Source organism: Zeus faber, assembly GCF_960531495.2.
Source record: "Zeus faber genome assembly, chromosome: 1".
Lineage (NCBI taxonomy): Eukaryota > Metazoa > Chordata > Actinopteri > Zeiformes > Zeidae > Zeus > Zeus faber.
In genome coordinates, this window is record NC_137193.1 from 6,190,433 (window position 1) to 6,216,554 (window position 26,122).

The following is a 26,122-nucleotide window of genomic DNA, read 5'->3' on the forward strand; positions in this document are numbered from 1 at the left end:
CCGTACATTCTCCCCCACAACAAATTTAACCTCACTTATGTAAATAAAATATTATTATTCCAGCAGGAAAACAAAAATCATGCCCAGGAATAGAGTTTATATTTTAATTGATAGAAAGTAGTTTTATAAACTTTATTTGTCTGCTTCACCGTACCGCTCGGCAACACGGAATGGAGTCACTACATGTGGGCTCCAGTCAAACTGACTCAAGCAATAGATTTGTGTGGTGGAGAAATCTGTCGATTTATTTATCAGCTAATAATAAGCTGTTCATATGTTTTATCAAATGTACAAGAATATTTCCATTCTGCCTGTTTCCTTCACTTCATAATCAAACCACAAATAACTCATAACAAAACATGATCAGAAAACACTTTACCACGGACACAGCTCCATAAATACACATATGTAGGTTGTGGAAACCTCCTGCATCCTCCTCCGGTGAATGGGAGCAGCCCACCCATGCCGTCCCTGAGCCGGATGCACCTGCAGGTCGCACACAGCTCCAGCAGTGGGAGGACGGTGCAGTGAAGGCCTCACAGGAGGGTGGAGCTGCTGGAGGAGCGAGAGGCCTGCCACGCCTTCTTTTCCTGCCGCTCTTTAACATCATCACCAGCTTTGTAGCAGATGAGGTGCACGCTGCTCTCTGAGTTGCTGTGTCAATGTCTCACCTGGTGGACAGACAGCTCATATCACACTCAACTCTGGCACATTGCTACAGAACAAAATATCCTCAACGGACCAAAACTTGCACCGAAAGCCCCTCAACAACTCACCTGTACACATTCTGCACTTGATAAGATGCAATTTTGGGAAACTTCACATTTATAAAGTTGTCTTCTGCACTATTCGCTGAGGGTTCCTAAAGGTGTATTACCTTCACAGTGTATGAATCACTGGGTACTTGTGGATTATTCAGTGTATATGCTCCTGACGTCCAACATTGACGGCGATGCTTGGAAAAGGCTGATCTTGCTTGACGCCAGTTTGTCATCCAGGTAGAATCATGGTACGGTGAGGAACATGTCATCTTAAATGTTCATCAACTTACTCAATAAGTTGAGACGGTGAAGTTATGGCTCCATCGTGGTGCATATCTGCTTTACTTTTGAAGGTAAGAATCACAATCTAATGCTTTGCCTCCACGGCGCCCAGTGTGTCCCGACAGATGTGCCATACGTTTCTACTCTGGCGTGACGTCCCTAGAAGCCTGAATATTTATGTCACAGAGACTAATTCTGTTGTATTTCAGTGCTGCCGTCGTCTTCTTGGCAAAAGATCTGTCAAAAGAAATGTACTTGTAGGTGACGTTCAAATGTTTGCTGAACCTAACTTTCTACCACTGTTGCCCAGATGAGGTGCAGCTATGGAAAGACGTTTGAATGTGCCTCCCAATGACCAGCTTGTGCAATTCTTTAAATGTTTTAGTACAAAGTGACGCTCGACACAACAAGGAAACTACTCCTGTTACAGCTTCATCCCCAGGGAGAAAGAGTTTTTTAGTAACAGTCGGATATCGAACCTGTGTCTACTGTGTAGAAGGACAAAGTGTCAGTCATTACACTACACACAGCACATGTAACATAGTGTGTTCATACATTTATACACACGGCTCTGATTCTTCATTTTCAAATGACATGAAAAAATGTCTCACGGCAACAAATGTACCTGAATCCCACGGTGGGTCACATATGGTCACATGAAAAGTAAAATAAATGGAGGTTAAGCCTGATGACCCATTATTATTATTATTATTATTATTATTATTATTATTATTAGCAAACCACTGCATTAATTTACATCACCACATAAAAGTGGGTATTTAAAAAATGACTGTACTTGTACTCGTAGAACCTGGACTACATTATAATAACAAACCTAAGTTGCACTTTAAAGCTCATTTCTGATTTGTGAAAGTTTTATTATATTTGTAAAAACAGAAATGGTGGTTTTCACATTTTTCTTTCTGTGAATGAGCAAATTGTGGGAAAACTGTTTTCCATCAGTTCATTTCAAACCTTCTGTATGATACAGTTGATGCTCTATGTTTTGTTTATTGGGAGGAATTGTTGAGCAATGCACTATTATATTACATTTACATTTACATTTAGTCATTTGGCAGACGCTTTTATCCAAAGCGACTTACAAGGGAGAATAACATTCAGCTACATTATATATTTATATAATAATATATATTATATATTTTTAACCCCCTTGTACAGTATTATGCTGAATTTATTCTGACCTGGCAGTTTTGTTGACTGCTTGTGTGCTCATGGAACTTTAATTGGGGAAATTCAAAGCTACTTTGATGCCTTTCATAGAAACATGAGACTTTTCTTTCACAAACAAACTATTTATTGTTCAATAAACTGACTTCTAACAAAAACCAACCAACCCATCACACTTCTTTTACATACGCTGAACTCATCCACACGTCAAGGCATCTTTCCATCATGTACACGCTCCTTCATAAAATAATATCATTTCAAATGTTTTCAGCTCCAGATGAAACAAAAATGAAATCACCACGACGACAAAGGAAAAACAGACGTTTCCACGGTGGAGGGCTCCCTCTGGTCATTCTCACTTCTCTTTCTGTAAATGGAAGATGTTGACAGCAAGTTACAAGAGGAGTGAGAGCTCCTCGTCAACACAAACAAGACGCTACAAAAACACTGCACCACCACTGGATATTCACACCACAGGACCAGCACAGATACGATGAAATTACCTTCTGTTGTTTGACGCCGTCCGAGCCTGAATCAAAGCAAACACACACACAAAGTTAGATCCAGGACGGCTTGAGAAAGAAGCTTCTCATCCACTGCAGACAGCGCTCACCGCGACATCCCATCGGCTTCAAAACGCCTTTATTTGGTACCTGAGCTGGTGCAGTTCCAAAAGGCAAGTTTGAGAAATCCATACAGCAGCAGTGCTACTCCAACCATCGCCATGGAGTCCTCCATAGAAGGTGCACTAAACCCTGAAAGGGTTAATAACACATTCAATCAATTATATTTTCTTACCTGAACCAAGACTCAAACCTCTCTCTCTCTCACACACACACACAGAAAGATACAGTGGGGCAAAAAAGTATTTAGTCAACCACCAATTGTGCAAGTTCTCCCACTTAAAAAGATGAGAGGCCTGTAATTTTCATCATAGGTTCACTTTGACTATGAGAGACAGAATGGGGGGGAAAGAATCCAGGAAATCACATTGTAGGATTTTTAATGAATTAATTGGTAAATTCCTCTGTAAAATAAGTATTTGTTCACCTACAAACAAGCAAGATTTCTGGCTTTCACAGACCTGTAACTTTTCCTTTAAGAGGCTCCTCTGTCCTCCACTCGTTACCTGTATTAATGGCACCTGTTTGAACTCGTTATCAGTATAAAAGACACCTGTCCACAACCTCAAACAGTCACACTCCAAACTCCACTATGGCCAAGACCAAAGAGCTGTCAAAGCACACCAGAAACAAAATTGTAGACCTGCACCAGGCTGGGAAGACTGAATCTGCAATAGCTAAGCAGCTTGTTGTGAAGAAATCAACTGTGGGAGCAATTATTACAAAATGGAAGACGTACAAGACCATTGATAATCTCCCTCCATCTGGGGCTCCACGCAAGATCTCAACTCGTGGGGTCAAAATGATCACAAGAACGGTGAGCAAACAATTTTAAAACGTTATTGTTGAAATACATTTGACAAAAGTGAATATAATATAATATATAAGTTTATGTCATTATATTTACAGTAAGGCGGTGGAAGTTTAAAAACTATTCTGCCATTTATCTCATTTGTATTTCCTTTTAGCTCATCTCAGTCTCACACGGTTTGTTCATTGTTGCCAAAAGCCAGAACTGAACGTTCCTTGTTGTGTCAAGTAATAATAATATGACATATTAGGATGAAACAATTATCAGCTTCAGGTCCCTTTCTGTAGCTGTTTTTCATATGGGGCCGTGTGTCCCATTTTGCCCAACCCACACCCTGAATCTAGTGTCTTACCCATGAGATTGAAGGTGACCCCAGCTCGCCTGCTGCCTCCAGGATGAGCAGCAATGCAGCTGAGCTCCCCTCCTCCTCCCAGGTTGGTTGGGTCCAGCTCCAGCCTGGTGCTCTGGCTGTAGGTGCCGTCCCCAGCCTGCCGGTGGCCCGTCACGCCGCCCGACCCCAGCGACCGGGCGTTCCCGTCGGCCCCTCGGAACTCCCAGCTCAGCTCCAGGGAGAGGGGGGCGTAGCCGGACGCCTCACACTGGACAGTGATGACCTGTCCTGGGACGGTCAGCGGCAGAGGGGAGGGGTAGATGGAGAGAGACGGAGGCTCTGGAAAAGTGGAGAGATGAGGGGAAAAAGCAAGCGTTTGATGTGAGAACCGTCTCAACACTTTCACATACATCTTCTGCTGTATCCCACCTCATCTGGGAACGCTTGTATTTTAAAGGTAGTCTTCCTACCATCTACCTCTGACTTTTTTCCTTTTCCTGGGAATTATAAATCTGGTTCATAACTTGCATTTCAGTTTATTACTTGTGATGCTGAGTATATTAAAAGCACAGTTTATCCTATGAGTGTGTATTTTATGTCTTTGAGTCTCTCCCTCACCCACAATCTCCAGCTCCACAGCCACTTGAGCCTGAAGGTAGGGCAGATACACTGTGCAGATGTACATCCCGGAGTGACGCACTTGGGCCTCCTGCAGGATCAGGGATGCGTTTCCTTTCTCGTGGAGGCTTTGGAAGTCCATCGTGGCCCCTTCCTCCCCAGCGTCGGCCAAGCGGTCCGACTTACCGTCGTAGGCCAGAACCAGTCGGCCGCTTCCCCTGAACTGGTACCGCCACTCCACAGCGAAGCCCGAGTCGGAGAGAGGCCAGAGGGAGTCCACCCAGAACTGACAGTCCAGCACGACGGGCTCCCTGAGTCTGGACTGCACCGAGATGGTTTTAGTGGACACGCTCAGGACCACTGCAGTGAGATAAACAAGATGGATATGAGAGAAAGCATTATGTGCACTGTTTATCAATTGTGTTTTTATTTCATTTTTTATTTATTCACGCATTTATTTCACTATTGTCTTTATGTTCATATATCATTATTTTATTCTTTATTTATTTTGTTATTTATCTAGTCATTCACTCATTTATTAATTTATTTCACTATTGTCTTTACCTGGTTAATCATTATTTGATTTTATTATGTAAATACTACATGATGCCTCTTTGTGTCCTTTACCAAGTTGGAAGGTAGAATAAGGTATATAATAACTTGCCTTCATAAGAACTTTTCTATGTAAAAGGAATTTGACTTGGTGGAGCGGGGCATTAAATGGTTAAAGGGACATTCAGAAATACAATAAATAATGTCCAGAATCTACCATGGTAATATATTTACAACGAGCAGTGAATATGATGGACATGTACTAGTGGCTGGAAGGACGGGGCTGAGAGTGCTCTGAAATGAGCAATGTCACATGATCCGTGTGCAAAAGATCATTGTTTTTCTAAATTCCGGCGCGAGAAAAAGCGTTACCATTCGGCTCCTTCGTTCCCGTGGGAGCACGCATGACACTGGATAAGACCAGCTTCGTGTCGAGCCCTCGCACGGCGGAGGACAGCCAGGTAGCCCCCAGGTGGATGGGACTGAGGGCGGAGTCTGTGAGCGAAGCCGCCCATCGGACGGTGGAGGGGTGAGGCTGGAAGGGGTTGATCTCACACTGCGGCTTCCTGAGGGAACCTCTGGGAGGGTGAAGAGAGGGGTGGCACAGGGAGCCGGAGAGGTCTGGAGGGGAAAAGCACAACGTGTGAAAATGAGAATGTTGTGAACGTTGATGATGGATTTCAATGACCACTTGAATATTTGAGCTGCAACACACTTAAGTACTCCGGAGCTAATAAAATGGAAATAAAAACACAAATACTACACAACACAATCCCTAAAGGAGCTGTACATGTAGCAAATAAATATAGTCTTAATTTTGGGGAAAACCAACATATGAAAAAAGGCTGAAATCTGCCTGAAGGAAGGTTGTTTTCAAACACCGATAACAAAATACACTTCTCTCAGCTTTCATGACATGAAATCCCCTTTTTGAGTCGTCCCATGAGACGGGTGCCATTTGGTCTATTTTTCAATTTGACATTCCATCGTTTAATATACATGTTTAACTTCTCAGAAAACACCTCAGACACAAAAGCATTATTTTTATCCTACATTACGCATGCATTCCTACTTTAAATGTCGCCACACAAAAAATATACTCTATTATAGTTAATAATTAGAACTAAATAACATTATCTTTTTAAAATATCACAAATAATTTATTTTAAAACTGTTTCCTCTATTTTCAGTGACGGGGTGGAAAGGTTATGCTTGACAGACCTCATCAAATATTACAAAACATTAAATTATTTGTAATAAATAATATCTTAATTGAACAGGTTTTGAATGGAGCTCCTCTGAAGGCTTCAATGACATCACTTCCTCTTTATTCACTTAAAGCAAAAGTTTGTTTGTTTTGGAGGAAAAGTCAGTTGGTGTGAGGGGGGAAGCAAAACTGAGGGACACAAATAAATTATATTTTAATTGTATTAATATGTGGTGTGAGACAGGGAAACGTCTGTTTTACTTCTGAAAATAACAAAGTTGTGACGGTTGATACATAATACTTTTTTTCTGTAATATTTGTGATGCAACTTCCACGACTATATACGGACATGAAAATAAACAGTGGTCTTTTAAGAGGTTATAAAATAATAAACATATTATTATCAACGTTAAATAAAGTTTTCTCATGTAGTATGTTCATAACAAACGTTTAATGAATAGTTTTGAGCTTGGCAGACATGATGGCAGATGACTGTGTTTTATAGAGCGTTAAATGTGGAGCAGCCAAACGGCCCTGGCGTCATGGAATGACTCTTTTCCCAGACTGACCGGTGATGAGGTAAACGTTCTCTGGGTGTATGTCTGAGGAAGCCTGCTCCAGTGGCTCTCTGTGCGGCCTGTGTGCGTCCGTCCTGATGTGCAGCAGGGATCTCTCCTGCTTCATGGCCGCGGCGAAGCCTCCACGCGTATTCTCCGGGAGGAACCAGCACTCCAGCACCGGGCAGCTGCTGCAACAGCCTGGAGGTGGGAAGAGGCAGGGGAGGGATGAAGTGTGGAAAAGTAACTGCAATACAGAGCAATGTGCAGTGTATAGTGTGTAGAGAGCAGTGTTGAAAATATTACAAACAAAATCTAGTCTGACATCACAATATATTCTATTGATATTGCTCTGATACAGACACAAGATAGGAATGAACCTAGATGGTCATATCTTATGTGGCTTAAAATAATTAAATTATCTGGGTGCGCCTTCAAAATAATAGCAGGTCCACACGAGGGCGATATATATCGATATAATATAATGTTTATATTGTGATATGACACTAGATATCATCTGGGATTTGGGCTGCAGTGATAAATACACTGATCAACCACAACATTAAAACCAGTGACAGGTGAAGTGAATAACATGGATCATCTGGTTCCAATGGCACCTGTCAAGGGGGGAAGAGATAAATCCATAATGCGTCCTGGTGCCATCTCTTCCCCAGGTACACAACGCACACGAACCCGCCCATCCACATGATGTAGAAGAAAACAGATTAATCAGACCAGGCCACCTTCTTCCATATATATATATATATATATATATATATATATATGTGTGTGTGTGTGTGTGTGTGTGTGTGTATGTGTGTGTGTGTGGTTTTTGGTATTTGTTGACTGCTGTACATAGATGTTAAATAGGATTCATACCTTTTTATAGTTCCTTAGATTTGTATTTTATTTTATTGTAATTATTTTTATTCTCTGCTCAGCACATTCTCTGGAGTTTGCTAAAAAGCGTTTCCCTCCATGCAGTACAGCACAATATGTATTTGACAAATAAATGTTTAGTATCTTTGACAAATCCCTGATGACAGGGTGTCTCAGAACACAATACAAGGTATAATATCCACACGGCTACGTCATCAGAGTGCTGCGTCAGGGCCACGAGCTCTGACACCAAAGAAAAGGAATTGAACGATCCTAAATTGTTATTGTGTGACATTAAAAACACATGATCCCTGCACACATTGTAAATAATGTGCAGTCTCCCCACTCTCCGGCTGTATCTCCCACTGAGTTCATCGGGGTCACGCATCTTTTGTATGTTTTAATACTTATATTCGGGCTGTTTGATGCCGGTGCTAAAAAGTGATCATCACGTCGTGCGCTGGTTGGGCTATAATCTGTAAAATATAACCCTCATCAATGAAACAGTTGCTTTTTAGGCACAAATAACTTTTGGTTTCACACGTTTTCTGAGTTTGACTCAAATGCAGCAGCTTTCCTTCGACTAGGGAGGGATGGACATTTTTACTTTCGATATGACACCATTAGTTAATGGTAGTTTTTCATCGATACCAATACCGATACTGATACTTTTTGCCCCTGAAAGGAAAATCACATGATTGCGCAGTGTTCATTAATTACTTGGAAATATGAATAAAACTCATTGACAAAAATACTTAAAATACAGAAATGCTTATGAAATGATAACAAAATTGATCAATGAGTAAAATAAATTTAAATGAGATTAAAATAAATGTATCATAATAATATTATAACTACAATATAAATAATTGGACTTCAAACAATACAAAATCAATTAAATTTCTTAAACTGAAAGATCAACATAGTGCTCAAGAAGCATCATCATCATCATCAACCTCAACAAACAAAATGCAAAACGTTGTTATTGCACTGAAAGAGAATTCAGACGTTGACGTCATTCTGACTACTCATCATCCCTTGTGTGAATTATGGACAACGCGTGAATGACGCATCATGCACGACACAACAGCGCAGTGAACGTCGCTCGGCAGGCACCACAGCGCCACACAAAACAGGCCCGCACTGCGCTGCCTGCTCCCGCTGGGCTTCAAGGAGGCGGGGCTTGACTGGGGCGGCGCAGTGAGCATCGGCCCTGACAGCTGATAGGCTGCCGTGGTCACGTGACACGGACTTGCCGTCTGAGACGCGAGCGTCTCAAGCCCAAAACTCCCAGAAGTGACAACAAACCACACGTGTTGTACGAGCACAGCGGGGTCGCCATATTTAAACAGAAAAGTACCGACTCCAAAATATCGACCGGCGGGTATCGGAGTATCGATAGCTGAGTATCGACGCGCCCATCCGTACCTTCGACGGCCGAGAGCCGCTGCGTGGAACACACTCCACGCAGTGTGTCGTGCAGGTGCAGTCGCCCTTTGACGACGTTTCCTTCTCAGCAACAGTGGAACCACAAACGTTTCAATATCAAAAAGGCTTCGCGTTCACACACGACGGTTCGCGGCCCCCACCGCGCCGCGCCACGCAAAAGCCAACACGCAGGACTAAGCACCGCACTGTACCGTGGATGAAGCAGGACATTGCCACCAGTGTGTAGACCGCGCAGAAGCTCATGGTCGCAGCTGCTTCTTTCTTCTTTCTGCCCCAATGGACGATGGTGGATTTCCAACGCCCTCGGTGCCGCAACTTTTTCACTTTCGCTTTCACTCCGCAGCCTCTATGTACTCGGCCGCTAGATGGCGCCCTCTGAGCAGCACTGCACCATGGACGCACCGTGGCTGAAGCGTCATGATCACCTGCTGTGCTCTTGTTCTTCCTCTTTTTATTCAACCTGTTTCATATGACAGCAGCGTCACCGTCCTTCTTCTAGTAATACTACAAATACTACCTTTTCAAAAAGGACACTGACTTGAAGTTGTAAAAGTCTATAAAAAAGTTCCGCTGTGTAAAATAACCTGGTGGGAAAGAAGAGAAGGAACAGAAGGAAACGTGGACGTGAGTGTGTTGGTGGCACCTGAGGTTTTTATTTTATTTTATCATTTAACGTCGTTCTTTTCTTTGAGGACAAGACCATTATTTAGCTTCTTATTTGAAGGGGTAAGCTTGCTGCTTTCTCCACCCTCCCAACACCACGTTGGCCCTGGACTCCCTTCCTTGTGTCCATGCATGATAATAGAGATAATAGAGATAAAGTAGCACAGCACAAAGTATTTTTATTTTGTTTTTCACATTATATCACAGGTTCAAACACGAGCAACAGAAAAAGAAAAGTCAACAACTCCCCTTCCCCCTCCCTCCAGATACCAGACATAAACATATGAACATCATACATGACCAGACATCAAAGAAGGAAAAGAAATAACACAAAATAGAGTCAAATGACAGAAAATAAACTGGTTTCATTGTTGTGCTGCGAGCTTTATATTGTCAACAAAGGTTAAGAAAGGCTGACAAATAGTATAAAACCTCCCAGTCTCTCTCTCGCTATATATATATTTATATATATGTATATATATATATTTATTTATTTATATATTGAATGTTGAATAAGGAACAGACAGTGTTTATCTTCCATTTCAGGACAGCGCAGAAGACAAAATGGCAGTAAAGAATCTGAGAAGGGGTGTGGCACAGTGTGTGGGTGTTTCCCATGAACACCATCAGCTGGTGGAGAAATCCAGCCCTACTTCCTGAGCGCTATGCACTACGTATTCATGATGGAGTACATCCTAAAAAACACTCACCTGCTAACTCAGCGTACTAAATAGTGTGTGTGTGTGTGTGTGTGTGTGTGTGTGTGTGTGTGTGTGTGTGTGTGTGTGTATCACAGTTCATCTCATTCAACTCAATACTTTTCATTATTTCCCGGAAGGAAGATGTGTTTGCAGAAGGGATTGATGAAGCCTCAACAACTGAACAACATCTTCAACCACGAGGCACAAAGTCACTCATGGAGGAGCACAAGCCTCCAAAGTGTAGAAGGCAACGCAGTGTGGATTCATGACTTGTTGTTTCATTTGGATGCAGAGGAGACGACAGAAAAGTAGTTTGAGTGACTGTAGAGCTGCACTGAACGTACCAAGTCACATCAGAATACTGTACAAATGCACTGTTTCTATGGAGAGGATCCAGTCTTTCTTTCTTTCTTTTTTTCTTTCTTTCTTTCTGCGTTGGCGTGGTTGGGTCGGCGTGACGCGCTGTGAGCGAGGGAGGACTTCCTGAAGGATGAAGGAGAGGAGGAAGAGTCTGTTCCACTCTGAGCCCTGAACGGGATTCTCACAGGAATCACTGAATTGTCATTATTTTGGTGGAATGCAGGGTGTAAATCACTCACCTTCATTTCATCCTCTGATTATTTTCACTTGGTGAGTTGTAGATTCTCTCACTTTCTGTCTCTCTCTCTCTCTCTCTCTCTCGCTCGTCCACTCACTGCATGGACAGTTGAGGAGCTTGTTGGGCTCGTTGCTGGGCTGCTTGAGGCACAGTGCGTGACCCGCGCAAAGGAAACCAACGAACGACTATTTTGCCGGAGTGACTCCAGGCTCCTGAGACGTTTAAAAGATTTGTTGGTTACGACCGAATCGTACGGGAATCGTTCGCCAACTCAAGTTTAAGCACCGCAACACGACTTGCGTCAGAGACAGGAAGGGGGCTCATGATGAACTGGAGAGAGGACGTGGAACACTGCACTGAAAAAAAATGTTTTTCTCATCTTTATTTCATATTAATCAATGTTTTTTACCCTTTCTTTCAGAAAAATGTCTCCCACCTGGTAAGTGGAATGTGATATTAATTTAACTTCCTGTTGCACCAAGTCTTGTGGGAGAAATTGAGGCTCTGATGATTCAACAGAAAACCAGTGAACGTAAAGGCTTTAATATTAAATAATGCTCCTTCCCACTAGACCGTACACCCATAACTTGCCTCAAATACAGAGCGGAGGAAAAACCCATCTGAGCTGTGGAGTTCCGCACCGGAACAGCTCTGCAGCTCCTTAAGAGTGATCTTTTCTCCAAACAAAGAAAATAAAACAGTGTTTTTATTTTAGATGGATTTAATTTACTCCGTTTCATACTGCTGTGCATCAGATCACAGATCGCTTCTTGGGGCAAAGGCCTCGCTCTGAGCGCTGTCGCTCTCCAACGCTCCAAAACAGCACGTGCTGCGTTCAAGGAAAACTCAGAAAAAACTATTTCCCCCTGGTCTGTTCCCACCACAAGTGAGACTTTAAGAGTAGCTAGGAGCTTATTTTTTTCACCATTCATGTGTTTGCATGGAATGGCACCCAGACGGAAGTCTGATTTAAAATGCATCCTAAAATATGATCAAATATACTCATCATACAGAGGGAATTTGATTTAGCAGCCTGCCTCTAATATAAGCCTGCTTCCAATAAAGGGCGGTAGTTTTTGCAGTTGAGGTAAATAAAGGTGTCGCTCACTATTTGAGGAAATAAGGTGTATATACTAACACACTTTTGCTCCTCCCTCAGGTTTAGACAACAGCTCTGAGCTTTCTGAGAAACTCAATCCACCGTATTTTCTGCAGAGAACTGAGCTCAAAGTAAGTCTCCTCCACGTAGCTTCACAACATCACAGCTACAGCGTCCTGTTCTACAATATATGTACTAAACAATACAATACAAACTGTACAATATATGTATTAAAAGTGTGTTTCCTCCTGTGTTGTGGTGGCTCCTTCCTCTTTAGGTTGAAAGATGTTTTACTTGAAGAACAGAGCGCTGTCATTATTGTTTTCTTTTTAATTATTATTGTAGTTTTATTTTCTTTGTTAAACATTTATTACGTCACAATTGTTGTTGCACTTGGATTCTGCCGTTGAATAAAGTTTCCCAAATTCCAAAGTTTGTCTTTTTCAACACAGACGTTCAGTTGATCATTTGTTGTCATTTGCTCTTCTGTCAACAGAGAAATGAGCAATAACTAATTCCCTAAAATACTCATCAGGTAACTCCATTTGCCTGGTTTGTCAAACCTGCTGAGCAACCGGCATCAGACGCCACAGATCAGACCTAGACCTAGATCCAGGTCAGGTGTGGCTGCTCAAACCATCCCCACACCACAAATAATATTAATGGCAACAAGAAAAAAAGAACATTTTGGGAGCTAAAAACTGGGTCCTGGGTGGCAAAGGTTGAGAACCCCTGAGAGATAGTAGAGAGGTTTCCTCTTTAGAAAACAACACATCCCTCGCAGGGAATGTTTAGGGACGTTTTGTAAGAGTAAATCAGTAAAATTCCCTTTGCCCAAATCTCATTCCCTCTTGGAATGAGAAACATTTTCCCCTTCACAGCCAAACTCTGAAATACTGTGTTCTCTGTGTTGGATTCTAAGTGTGTGTGCTTTTAAAAACACCACATCAAGTACAGTCCATGTTATCCTTATTCCATTTGATTAGCTTGGCTGGATAATGACCTTATGAGCATGAAAGCCAACAAGTGGGACTGTTTTCAATGCTCACTATCACTTGGAGACTGGAGGTTGCCGAACCAGGAGCCATCACACCGAACCGGTTTGGGAGGGCTGTCAGCACACAGCAGCCAGGGCGTGGCATCATGTTTGGCACTTCCTGTTGGTCTATCTAGTATCGCAGCAACTCACTGATCCTTTTTCACTTCAACGGCCTCAAGTCCTGATATAGAACATTCTCTTCATGCAATTATTTGTTTTACTTTCATTCAACTTGTGGTGGATATCAGCCAGAGGAAATCTACTTCCTGTGGATTTAGTGGAATTGAGTCTTTAATTCTATGCTTTGATATTTCTACTTGACATGATCGTTTCTCTCTCACGCCCCGATGCTTCAACTTGTTTTGTTCCTGTGACATTTTACAAATGTTTCATGACAACAACGTTTCTTCTTCCAACACTGACATGTTTTGCTTGACAAGTTTTGTTCTGTTTGTGGAAATTCTGTGTCTATGCAGCATCTCAGTTTGGGTCCCACTCCCCGCACGTATTGGTCACACACCATGAAAGCTTCAGGCAGCAGTCTTTATTTCTAAATATGAGCTGAAGCATATAAATGAAGAGTAACCGTAACGTTACAGACAACACAATTATCCAGAATGCACATTATGCCAGCGTGACACTTTTGGTCAAATGACTCAAATAACTGATGTCATTTACTCAAATCTATTCAACTGGACGCAGTGCATGACCTGTTGTTCTAAAAATAGAATCATTTATTATTTCTGTCTATGAATCAAATCAACATATTATCAATCAATCAATTAACTGAAGATGAAGTTTATTTATTTCACTTCAATCCTTAGGTCTTCTCATCTTTTTTCTTGAACCTGTAATAAATGTCAGTAAATGGACGACAGATGTTCTTCTGGGCTCACATTCAGAACATGCCCTTCCTGTAGCGATGGATCAGCTCTGAGACGTCCTCCTTACACACCTTGACCCAGCCGTCCTCCTGCATGTGATACACTGCACACACACACACACACACACACACACACACACACACACACACACACACACACAGGCACACACACACACGCAAAATGTCTTTATTTAAATTTTCTTACTCAAACACTCAAAATGGCGTCGTACAGACACCTCACGTCAACATTCAACTGACCTTGGTAGAATCACTTTAAACACATGTTAGAATAATCCAGAATGACTCTCAATCTTTAACAAATGAGAGGAGTCATGCATGATGCTGTCAGATGTCAGAATTTCTATAGCTGCCAGCAGCCAAAACAATGACAAAGAATAGAGATTAGTAGTGAATCTATCAACAACCTTGGACTCTGCACTGTCAACAGCATTGTTTATTCCTTGTTATTTGTTGTTGTCAAATGATAAAACCTCTGGGACCATTCCACTCAGACATAAACGTGGGATTGTTTGAGGAGTTGAGAATCCGCACTTTGAGCAGCTTTTCTCTGCTGGTTTCAAGACGCCACGAGTGAGACGCTCCAGACAAAAAACCAGCAACACGTTGTGTAGCATTGGGAGCCTACTCACTGTTGACCACTCCTCCGGAGTAGGCGTCCCGGTGAGTGGCGTGCGCGATGGCCCTGCGGCCGAGCTCGTACGCCTCCTCCACCGTCATGTCCTCCCGGTACCCGCTGTCCACCACACCGTAGGCGTAGCTGTTTCCGCAGCCGGTGGAAAACATGCGACCGGACAGGCGCGTCCCGTTGTCGTCCACGTAATAAAGCCCGGGGCCCTGGGAAGGAAGCGCAGTTCAGTGCAGTTGGTTGCAAGCGTTTACTTTGATTTGGTGCTAGAGATCTGGCTTGGGCGACGCTGAAAACGCTGCCTCTGTTCTTGGTGGGACCCTGGAGGCAGAGGTTCAACTGTCGGCCGCCGTGTGAACAAACCCTTCCATCTCATACTAAACACTGTGGCAGATCAGAAAAAGACGCTGTTTCAACTGCACTTTGGTCTCTTCAACCCACAAGGAAACAGAACGTTTCAATGTGAAAGAGTGAGAAACAGACAAAAAGGCACAGGGCATATTCTACAAGGTCTTTTTTAAGCTTATTGCTTGCTTGGGTGTCGCTCCAAATTATTTCTATTTGACCGTCACTGAATGTGCCTCAGCCCACGCTGCACACCTGCACTTGCACTCTGCATACAAACACAACAAGGAGCACCTGCTGGTCCCAGCCACAGATCATGCTGCCGATGGAGAGGCCCATTCCCCTGTAGCGCTGCATCATGTTGGACAGCAGCTTGGACGCTGCAGCCACAGAGATCCTTTGCTTGTTCCTGAGTTTGTACAGTCTGACACATTTCACACACATTACACATTTTAGACGGACACGCCTCCCGAGGTGGAAAACAGGCAAAGCCAGGATGGAGAGGGGACAGACGGACGGACGGACAGAGACGCAGACAGACAGGCAGACAGACAGGCAGACAGACAGGCTGACCTGCATTCTTTGGCCAGCAGCCTCTCCCAGTACTGACAGTCGGCGGCGCTGCCAGACATGGTTCCCAGCAGGAAAGGGTTAATCTCTATCACTTTATTCACCTCCTGCGAAGCTGCAGAGACACCGGGGTTATTACACCTTAGAGCAGTTTATCTGCAAACTATTGGAAGTGTCTAAGTGTTTATTTTTAATTTGGGGGTTTGCTGTTCAACCTCCTGAAGACAAAGGGGCCAAAAGTCAAAGTAATTGCATTGAAACAGATAATAAGTCATAAATAAACAACATCAGGAGCTCACACATACTGACATGATGTGTTTTAGAGGATGCTCAGTAGAAAGGGACAATTACAACACCTACTGACCGTTGTGTGGCAAGTACTGTATCTGTATTTATTGAAGTATCATCACTTTCAGAGACTTTCAATAATATAATGATTTAGCCTCATATCCTTGTACATGACTATGACATCATCTATCCTGTTTTATCATCACTTGTATTCAGGATCTGCATGAGCATCACCTGCAGAAAAAAAGGTTCAGTATCACTTTTATTTGAGGTTTTATATCCGCTCTGTTATATCAGAGCACTGGATATGACCAGTACCTTTACTGTGAATACTTTAAGTACATTTAGGAGGTATGTGGTACTTTCTTTTTGCGACAGGGTATTTGTACTTTTACTGAAGTAAAAGGTCTGAGTACTGTGCTGGTACCGATGTAACTGCCAGCTGAGGCTCTGGAGTCCACGGCCACAATGACGCCGTGTCTGAACATGAAGGCCAGGGTGGTGGTTCCGTGGTGGAGGTGGATGCACACCCCGTCTCTGTTGCAGGACTTGAGGAGCCCGGACGGCTGCAATAGAGGGGGACAAAGGGGATTTACTGGAGTCTGTCATAACCCCAATGAGGATCGACGATGGTTCAGTCGGTGGTGCGGGTAAAAGCAGAATATGACGTTTAAAAGAGCCGCTCACACACCCACGTGGCCTCCGCACGCACAATCCACGACGAGGCCAACGGGCCGTTTGGGGCCGAATCTGCCAAAATGTGACCTCATCCCTTTGAACGGTGATGGGAGGTCTGTGCCAGCATGTGTGCATGAGCGATGCAGCCCACCGAGACGCTGACAGGGTCATTGGAACCAAGCGTATGAAATGACAGCTTTTTTCCTCAAGCGCTTCCTTTCATTTAAAGCTGGGGCCACATGAGGTGATTCTGGAGGCAGATTTGGCAGCGATTTGAGATGGAGCTGAGTCAGGGTAGTGATAGCTGATACATCTTTTCATCGTCCTTCACCCTTGAAACAATCACACAATGTGGACGAGGCTTTAGCACCAACATCACCTCAACTCAACTGACACTGAGTCAGATGGATCTGTAGTAATTACACACAACTATAACTAGGGCTGGGTATTGGTGCTCAACACCTTTAAGGTATCGACCGAAATAACCCAAAAGCAAGTAGTATGGAAACTTCTCCAGTCAAACGATACCTGCATTCCATCCTTTTTGCCCCCAGATCGAAGAAAAAAAGACTATTTGTGTGGTTTTGCTCTCAGCCAATCACCACAAGCCTTCTTCCATGGAATGAGACGTGTGATTGGCTCACTACCGCAGCAGCAGCTACAACAGTGTGTTAAAGGATGGGTTCATCTTAAAACAACAGTCAGGTGTCCATATGAACAGTGGAACAGGTTTTCCTCCTTGTCATCATTCCTCCTGTACTGGATGTTTGTTTCAAACGACACTGCCCAAATACTTCATTATACAGTTTGGTTCAGTTATTTCATAAATATTTCAATCATTTGAACTTTCAAAATGTTATTACTGTAAAAATAATTTGGAGGGGGAGGAGTGGTGGCATTTTACACTGAATGCTTCCATTCACATGATGGGTGTAGTAGAGAAAAAAGGTATGAATGAAGTACTGTATTGGTATCGGTATCACTTTAAGGTACTGGTATTGGTACTGGTACTGTACATTTTAAACAATACCCAGCCCTTACTATAACTATTAAAACATATATAAAATTATAAATAATTATACAAATATTTTCCCCTTCTCTCCATTAATCCCCGCGGGCCGGATTCGAGCCCCCTGCTGGCACCCAAAGAGGCCCGCGGGCCCTAGCTTTGACACCCCTGCTTTGAACCAACAGACGCGTAAAAACGACTGAACGGACGCGTCTGGAGCTGGACGCTCTGACGCTCCAAACGACTCAGCTTCTTATGACAAAAACAAACCAAACAAAAAGGAAAACCTTGTGAAATGAGACTCACGTCCACACCCAAAGGAACAGCAAACTCTGGGCTTTTGGTGCCGAAGCTGTAGTGACTGGGTTGGTCCATCATCCGCCCACCGAGCTTGGAATAAAGGTTATAACCGCTTACTTGGAAAAGGGCCATGGTTACAACAATGAAATACAAAGATATGACAGAAAACACTGCCTGGCAACCAAACGTCCCAAATTTCACCCAAGAAATCGAAAGTGGAAGTAATATGATCACGGATTTATATTGACAGTTAGATTGACAATTTACTTGGAATTGGATGGTATATTATTATTATTATTATTATTATTATTATTATTATTATTATTATTATTATTATTATTATTATTATTATTATTATTATTCGGGGTTTTTTTTTTAATATATATTATAATCCGAAAACATCAGCCACCAATAAAATAAACATATTCAACATTGCGGTATAAATTGATGATCCAAAACTGAAAATCAATATAATATTATTTTTTTTTTACCAATTGAATTCAGCTTGTGTGCTTTTTATAATAATATTCATGTTTTATTACTGTGTGGTTGCCTGGTGTTAGTGACGTATTGCGTATGAAAGGTGCGGCTTTAACAGTATTAACCAATAGGAGGTTTAAAACACTGTGTCGTCATCAGTGTCTAGGTAGACATTTTCTTTACTCCTTTACTTTTTTGCCATGTTTTATTTTGTGTGTATTTAAAAAAATGTAAGTTATTTATTCAGTGTTTAATTCAGTTGGTGTTGTATTGTTTGGATATGGTTGTCACCATCAGTGCGTGATGTTTACTGTTTACATGACTATGTAAAAACACCGATAGTTCAGTCATACTGTTTTGTTCATTAGATTTATTATAGCAAGCGACTATTCTTGTTTTCCAATAAAGGCGTACAGGATGTTTTAAACACAGGGTTGGACGCAAAAAATATTTGATTCAATACTTGAACAGTTTATTTATATGTAGTCACATGTTCAAATCCACATTCAACATCTAATAGAAATGGGATTTACATCTTAAAAACATCTTTGCAATGTCTTCAAAAAATGAATGAGGAAAATAATAAAAACAGTGATAATAATAAAAAAGCTCATTTGGATGCTTCCTCTTCTCCTTTTCTCAGCTAAATATGTTGCTTTCCCCGCAGTGCCGTGCGGCTCAGAGCGTATCCATCCGCTGCACCGTCTCCTCCACAACCTCAAGCTTCAGGGGGACGACTTCCTCCTCCAAAACGCCTGTTGTGCCAGGGTGGTGCCTGTATTTCCTCCGCCTGCCAAAGAGTTAGGGAGAAATAACAGATACTCTGACGACAAACAATTTGCAGAAAGGGTTTTAAAGCATCTTGAGGAGAATTCCCCACAACTCGCTCCACACGACGCGTCACGTTTCATCTGAGTTTGTTAAGAGGTGGTCAAGAGGAGGAACCCAACTGCAAGACACAGGGTTTAAGGAGTATTGAGGGGGGTTTATTGAGAAGACACAGGGAATCCAGAACAGGCAACAGACGGGTGATCAGGACCGGCAGAGACTCGTGACAGGGAAGACAGGGAGTCACGACCAGGCAGGGAAACCAGAATCAGGGACCAGGAGCAGAGGAGCCGGCGGAGAAACAGGAACTCACAGTTCAGGGCGCACACACAGGGAAACAGGCAGGGACGTGGAAAGGACGTGCTGCGACATGTGCTGCGACACATGCTGCCACAAGAGGATGAGGAAGGTGGAGACGGGTGGTGAGATCACTGCCTGGGGAAAGGTGTGCAGTGACAGGGAAATGAAATGACACCAGACACAGACAGAGGGAGCTAGAGACAGACAGGGGGAGCTAGAGAGGGCTTGAGAGAGACAGACAGACAGACAGGGAGTCAAGGCAGGCAAGGAGGATGGTGACAGAGTAACTTTGAACAACTCACTGAAATGACCCGATTGGGATGTTTTTCCACGTGACACAGATGGGATATGTATTATGAACGTCTCAACATGAACAAAACACATCAGCTCATGCCACTTCTGTCTAAACGCACAGATCATAGATGGATTCATAGACGTCATCCTGATGTGTGCAGGTAGCAACAGTTCAAACTGAACTTTATTTGCAGTGGTTCAAAGGTCAAGTGATGGAGGACGAAGGCTCAAGCCAAAGGAGCGTGATTCATACATTTTGGTGTGATCAAAAGAAAACTGAAATAGATTTATTATTTGACTTGGCCAGGACCAAGGTTGATTTTAGGTGTTTTTGTTACGGCTTTAAACAGCAGAATCTGGCATGGATCATATAGTAAGTAGGTGTGAACAGCCGGCAAAGAATGTTTGCACTTGCTGGAGCCAGTGGCCTCTCTTGTAGTGTGGTAAAAGCCAAGGAGCGTCACCTCTGGTCGCTGTACTCGGACTCCTGGTACGGTCGGATGTACTCCACCCCCTGCGCCGTGATCACACACATGTCAATGTTGTTTCCCGAACCCAAGTCACTCATGATGCCTGCATGGATGGAGTCACGCACCAAGAACTGGGCCTCCTCCAGCTGGGAAAACCAAAGAGGAGGGAGGGAGGCGGGTGGACAGACAGACAGACAGACAGACAGTTAGACAGACAGATATTATAGATGATGTGAATTTATAATTATAATGCCTCCAATGGACTTGTGCACCACTCTGTACCTCCATGTCAGGTTTGAATCTGTCCTCCAGAATCCCCAGAGCCGCCAAGTCACCAGAACCTGCACAACACCGTGTTCAGCGTGAAAACAGAAACATGATCTGTCTATCTATCTATCTATCTATCTATCTATCTATCTATCTATCTATCTATCTATCTATCTATCTATCTATCTATCTATCTATCTATCTATCTATCTATCTATCTATCTATCTATCTATCTATCTATCATCTATCTATCATCTATCTATCATCTATCTATCTATCTATCTATCTGTCTGTCTATCTATCTATCATCTATCTATCTATCTAGCTGTCTATCTATCTATCATCTATCTATCTATCTATCTATCATCTATCTATCTATCTATCTATCATCTATCTATCTATCTATCTATCTATCTATCTATCTATCTATCTATCATCTATCTATCTATCTATCTATCTGTCTGTCTATCTATCTATCATCTATCTATCTATCTAGCTGTCTATCTATCTATCATCTATCTATCTATCTATCTATCTATCTATCTATCTATCTATCTATCTATCTATCTATCTATCTATCTATCTATCTATCTATCTATCTATCCATCTATCTATCTATCTATCTATCTATCTATCTATCTATCTATCTATCTATCTATCTATCTATCTATCTATCTGTCTATCTATCTATCATCTATCTATCTATCTATCTATCTATCTATCTATCTATCTATCTATCTATCTATCTATCTATCTATTTGTCTATCTGTCAATCTGTCTGTCTGTCTGTCCGTCTGTCTACCTATCTATCATCAAGAGGAAAAGGAGGAAAGTTATCTGTATTCCTGTTTTCCTAGAATAACAAAAAGTGTCTTGAAATGTCTTCTCTCAGAGCATCAAAGCTCTGCTTCCCCTCGAAAAAGTTACTTCCAATTTGTTTGGAATGTTCGACAAAAAAAAAAAGACTTATTTCATCAATGCGAGCTGAAAAATAACTTGCAATAGTCTGTGATGGGGAAACCCATTCCTTTAACCGAAAAATGTGCTAAATTGACTGATGATGCAAAATGACTTACCCATTGCGAGGTAGGGCACCTTGCTCATGCTGCCGTGCGGCCCCACTGTGTACAGGTGGTGTCCAGTGCAGTCCACCCCTCCCAGGATGAGGTGAGCCCCTATCTGGCCTCTGTACCTGACGGTGCAGTACATAAAATTATTTTATTCACACCAACAAGCAGCATCAGGAGCCACACTTCAAATGCTTCCATATACTAGGGTATATGGAAGTAGAAGGCCAGTAGAAGCCAACTTCCTGGGAAGTATAAGGTCTGGTGCCACCAGTTCACACTCTACACGAGGGTAATGTGGCCCCTGAAAATGAGTGAGACCGCAAGTAAGATGGATGGAAAAGCCAATTAATTCATCCGAAAGTGGTTGGGGCTGCCACGGTGCCTATCTGAAACCGGTCTCTTCGGGAAGAACACACTGCAGTTGCCACTGCAGTCCATGAGTTTGGGCTACATGCAGGAGAAGACCAGACTGGTTCTCGAGCTAAGAGAGTCCACAGACCAGTCGGTAAGGAACGCAAACGCCAAGGTTCCAACCGGTCGTAAGTGGAATGCCCAAACCGAGGTTGACCAAGCTGTCGGTCGGCTGCAACACCGGGAGATCGTGGGCAGAGTCCAGACAGGAAGAGCAGGGCTAGGATGGGGAGAGGTGCCACGCTTCTGGTCCAAGGTCAACCGTAAGGAGAGGAAGGAGATGGTGGTGGCAGAGGTGACGAGCATGGAGGAAGATCGCTACAAGATCAAGGTTGTGTTGCAGGGCCGTCAAGGAAGCTGGACAACCTGGGAGGGAGTTGTTAACCTGAACATCAGTTGGTCAGACCTGTGGAAGATTCCACAGGCAAGACTCAGCTTCCTCATTCGCTCAACCTACGACAGGCTTCCCTGTCCTCAGAACCTTCACCAGTGGTTTGGGAACGAAGAATGCTGCTCACTCTGCAATGCCCCCAACGCAAGCGTCTAGCACATCTTATCAGGCTGCAAGATTGCGCTTTCACAGGGGCGCTACAGATGGCGCCACGACCAGGTCCTGAAAAAACTAGCCGAAATGCTGGAGGTGTGTCGACAGGGTAACAAAGAACCACTATCAGCAGAGGACCACACCAGCTTTGTCTCAGAAGGAGGGGTAAGGAGAAATACCAGGCAAACAGAAACATCAAGGCCCTTCTCCCCCGACCAGGAGTGGAACATGAGGGTTGACCTCGACAGGCAGCTCCGGTTCCCCACAGAGATCACCACCATATCTCTCCGACCAGACATAGTTGTGTGGTCAACCAAGGCAAGATCTGTGCACCTCATCGAGCTCACAGTACCACTGGAGGAGGGGATTGAGGCCGCCTTCGAATGTAAGAAGGCCAAGTATTGAGAGCGGGCTGCTGAGTGCCGGGAGGCTGGCTGGAAGGCTACCATCTACCCAGTGGAGGTCGGATGCCGAGGGTTTTTGGGGTTGTCAACAACACGCCTCTTGAGGGATGCAGGAGTGACTGGAGGGAGGCTAAAGAGGGCAACAAAGGACCTGGCAGAGGAGGCTGAGAAAGGGGGAAGGATAGGTGTTGGGGAAAGAACACCTAACCCCAGACAACAGCCGCAGGGGAGAACAACTATCAGCTGCAGGGGGTGACAGGGAGACATCCCTGTCACTGCTTCATCAGGAGACGCTCCAGAATTAAAGAAGCAAAACGTTGGTGAATGGTGGTTTCTGGCTGATGACCCTGCAGCTGACCCATGGGCACCGGAGGAGGTGTGACAGGCAGCAATGCCCAGCGGGTGATAACATCTTCCTGTACATTTACAGTGGTTCAATCCAAGTGAGTGGCAAGAATATTTGTTTTGAACAGGTTTTAACCATTAAAAAACACAAATACAAATACAGAGTTTCAATTTCATAATTACTTCATTTCCTACAAATAGTACAGGTTCAAACCCACTGGCACCCACCCATATTTACCAAGAATCTGGTATCATCTATGCACACACACACACACACACACACACACACACACACACACACACACACACACACACACACACACACACACACACACTGTAGAGCATGTCCTGTAGAATGTTGACGGCCATGAGCACACGGGGCTTCCTGCCGCTGTTCAGGGAGAAGATGGAGAGATTGGAGGAGAGAAGGTCTGTGGTCTTCTGGGTGTCTGCTGCAGTACCTGCTCCACAGCAGCTAGAGACAGACAGACAGACAGAGGCAGATGGAGGCAGACAGAGACAGATAGAGACAGACAGAGAGAGAGACAGAAAGACAGACGAACAGAGAGACAGACAGACAGACAGACAGACAGACAGACAGACAGACAGACAGACAGACAGAGAGACAGAGAGACAGAGAGGGGAAGGCAAAGACAACATCTCAGTTCTGTAACCCACAGAGAGAAGTCAGACATGCTCCACAGACAACGTCTCTGATTGGTTCATTTCACATTGACGTTTGAATCAGTGTTTGTTCTGTTCAGTTTGATTGGATGCTCTGGAGTTGCTCCTTTTGACTTGAAGCCTTTTACAGATTGTATGGACTCCTTGGCTCTTTGGGGCCAATAACGTCTGTGGAATTAGGATGGAAAGGGAGGAGGGCGCACAAAAGAAAAGAGTGAAGCTCTGGTGGAAGGAAAGAACGAGAAAGGTGTGGGCCTGGAGGAAGAGGAGGAAGATGAGGAAGGGGAGGAAGAGGAGGGAGGGGAGGAAGAGGAGGAAGAGGAGGAAGAGGAGGGAGGGGAGGGAATGGAGCAAGAGGAGGAAGATGAGGAATTGAAGGAAGAGGAGGAAGAGGAGGAAGAGGAGGAAGGGGAGGAAGAGGAGTAAGGGGAGGAAGGGGAGGAAGAGGAGGGAGGGGAGGAAGAGGAGGAAGAGGAGGAAGGGGAGGAAGGTTTCTCTCTGCACTCACTATATATTGGGGGCGATGTGGTGGATCTTGGCGCAGGTCTTGTCGGCGACCACCTCACTGGATGTGGCTCTGGTGTCCGCTCCCAGCACCACGCCGCTCTGGAGCAACACACACCACGGAGCCTCAGCACCAGAGCTCCAACGCAGCTGAGGTGGAAACAAACATCTGCTCCGTCCAAACCCCGCAGCACTTCCTGTCCATGAAATGAATCTCCCGAAACAAACAGTGCGATGGCTTTTCAACCTTTTGTGCCGTGTCCTCCCCGGCTGTCTCAGCAGTGTTCAAATCCTTCCTTTACGGACGTATTCATTAGAAACGGAGCAAACTCCTGCTCTGTGTTCCTGAAAGCAGCAGCATCATCATCCTCAAGATGCTTCATGTTTCAAAACAACAACCAGAACAGTGTTCAGTCCAGTCCCCACCGCTCTTGGGAATCGAACCTTTCGCAGTTTCATGCTCCGTACATGCTTCTATGACTATTCTTCGGCGGGGATGGATCTGCGTCCGTGTCTTCTCACGCACGTCTGAGAAAAATTGATTTGGGCGAAGAACAAACCGAAGCCAAAAGATAGAATTTGTCCGTTGACGGCACGATGTGGCACAAAACACGGATGTGACCTCATGCACAGCATGCAGCTGTATTCATTATTGTTATTAATAGTACTAATACTACTAATACTTACCTTGAACACCACTCCTGCTATGGTGGTGCCTGTCTTTAAAGGTTTGGGTGTCCCCCCCTCAAGCAAATCCTCCAAAACAGCATTTCTGCAGCAAAAGGTGGTTGGGTGGGGGTGGGGGTGGGGGTGGATAGACGATGGAAACATGGAAAGTAAGAAGTGCATGGCAACAACTATATAAATATATATATAAATATATAAATATATATATATATATATAAATATATATAAATGAATAAAAAAACAACAATATATATAAAAAAAAAATATATATATATATATATATATATATATATATATATATATATATATATATAAATTAAAATAAATAAATCAATAAATATAAATATATATATAACTATTCCGACAAATAACAAACATTTCAGCTTCTCTTTGCTCAGCTTTGTACGTGGTTCAGTCTCTTTCCAAAACAAGGATCTGCTTTCACTTTCCATCTCCATTGAGTTGCTGTGTTACTGGACTTCCTGCTTCAACTTTTGGTTTTATTTATTTTTCTTTTACACAAAGTCAGAACCGGAAAGAAACACCGAGAAATCAAACCTGCAACTGTTGTCGAAATTAAATCCCGGCGTTGGGGTCTCCAGGACGTTGGATTGAGCCATTCTCACCTGAAGCCACCCTGAGCGCTCTCTCTCTCTCTCTCTCTCTCTCTCTCTCTCTCTCTCTCTCTCTCTCTCTCTCTCTCTCTCTCTCTCTCTCTCTCTCTCTCTCTCTCTCTCTCTCTCTCTCTCTCTCGTG

General features: G+C 43.5%; 3 protein-coding genes across 4 annotated transcripts; all 3 read right to left on the reverse strand.

The window, feature by feature from the left end:
• Window positions 1-2,343: 2,343 nt before the first annotated feature.
• On the reverse strand, window positions 2,344-9,582 carry LOC307231534 (tapasin-like). Of its 2 annotated transcripts, none has more exons than XR_013844205.1 (8): window positions 9,450-9,582; window positions 6,943-7,131; window positions 5,539-5,787; window positions 4,615-4,974; window positions 4,018-4,335; window positions 2,845-2,986; window positions 2,735-2,760; window positions 2,344-2,598 (listed from the first exon to the last, which is right to left on the reverse strand). XR_013844205.1 is itself a non-coding variant. In XM_080002291.1 (8 exons), exons 1-8 carry the CDS (start codon window positions 9,499-9,501, stop codon window positions 2,587-2,589), a joined length of 1,308 nt encoding a protein of 435 aa, XP_079858417.1. In that variant the 5' UTR covers window positions 9,502-9,582; the 3' UTR covers window positions 2,344-2,586. The 2 variants fall into 2 exon arrangements, 1 of the variants encoding a protein (XP_079858417.1); XM_080002291.1 differs by having other exon boundaries at window positions 2,885-2,986.
• A 4,362-nt stretch (window positions 9,583-13,944) lies between these two features.
• On the reverse strand, window positions 13,945-18,258 carry LOC307228788 (proteasome subunit beta type-8-like). Its single transcript, XM_079998583.1, has 6 exons — window positions 18,084-18,258; window positions 16,518-16,656; window positions 15,806-15,917; window positions 15,527-15,656; window positions 14,892-15,096; window positions 13,945-14,345 (listed from the first exon to the last, which is right to left on the reverse strand). Exons 1-6 carry the CDS (start codon window positions 18,207-18,209, stop codon window positions 14,257-14,259), a joined length of 801 nt encoding a protein of 266 aa, XP_079854709.1. The 5' UTR covers window positions 18,210-18,258; the 3' UTR covers window positions 13,945-14,256.
• Window positions 18,259-19,026: 768 nt separating this feature from the next.
• On the reverse strand, window positions 19,027-26,012 carry LOC307237732 (proteasome subunit beta type-7-like). The gene is made up of 8 exons (XM_080010495.1): window positions 25,925-26,012; window positions 25,367-25,451; window positions 24,684-24,781; window positions 23,823-23,966; window positions 21,794-21,909; window positions 20,732-20,790; window positions 20,444-20,595; window positions 19,027-19,347 (listed from the first exon to the last, which is right to left on the reverse strand). Exons 1-8 carry the CDS (start codon window positions 25,984-25,986, stop codon window positions 19,236-19,238), a joined length of 828 nt encoding a protein of 275 aa, XP_079866621.1. The 5' UTR covers window positions 25,987-26,012; the 3' UTR covers window positions 19,027-19,235.
• Window positions 26,013-26,122: the final 110 nt, after the last annotated feature.

Bases quoted from the DNA above. Each gene is read 5' to 3' on its own strand.
- LOC307231534 (XM_080002291.1), bottom strand. From the start codon at position 9,501: ATGAGCTTCTGCGCGGTCTACACACTGGTGGCAATGTCCTGCTTCATC. The intron at 5,788-6,942 runs GTCAGTCTGGGA...TTTCCCCTCCAG, and splicing joins GAACGTTTACCTCATCACCG to ACCTCTCCGGCTCCCTGTGC. The intron at 4,975-5,538 runs GTAACGCTTTTT...ATCTCACTGCAG, and splicing joins GGGAACGAAGGAGCCGAATG to TGGTCCTGAGCGTGTCCACT.
- LOC307228788 (XM_079998583.1), bottom strand. From the start codon at position 18,209: ATGGCCCTTTTCCAAGTAAGCGGTTATAACCTTTATTCCAAGCTCGGT. The intron at 15,657-15,805 runs GTCAGCCTGTCT...GAAATGTGTCAG, and splicing joins CTGCTGGCCAAAGAATGCAG to ACTGTACAAACTCAGGAACA. The intron at 14,346-14,891 runs GTGAGTAGGCTC...GTGTGTGTGCAG, and splicing joins CTCCGGAGGAGTGGTCAACA to TGTATCACATGCAGGAGGAC.
- LOC307237732 (XM_080010495.1), bottom strand. From the start codon at position 25,986: ATGGCTCAATCCAACGTCCTGGAGACCCCAACGCCGGGATTTAATTTC. The intron at 24,782-25,366 runs GTAAGTATTAGT...GTGTTGCTCCAG, and splicing joins TAGCAGGAGTGGTGTTCAAG to AGCGGCGTGGTGCTGGGAGC. The intron at 23,967-24,683 runs GTGAGTGCAGAG...GTCTGTCTCTAG, and splicing joins CACATCGCCCCCAATATATA to CTGCTGTGGAGCAGGTACTG.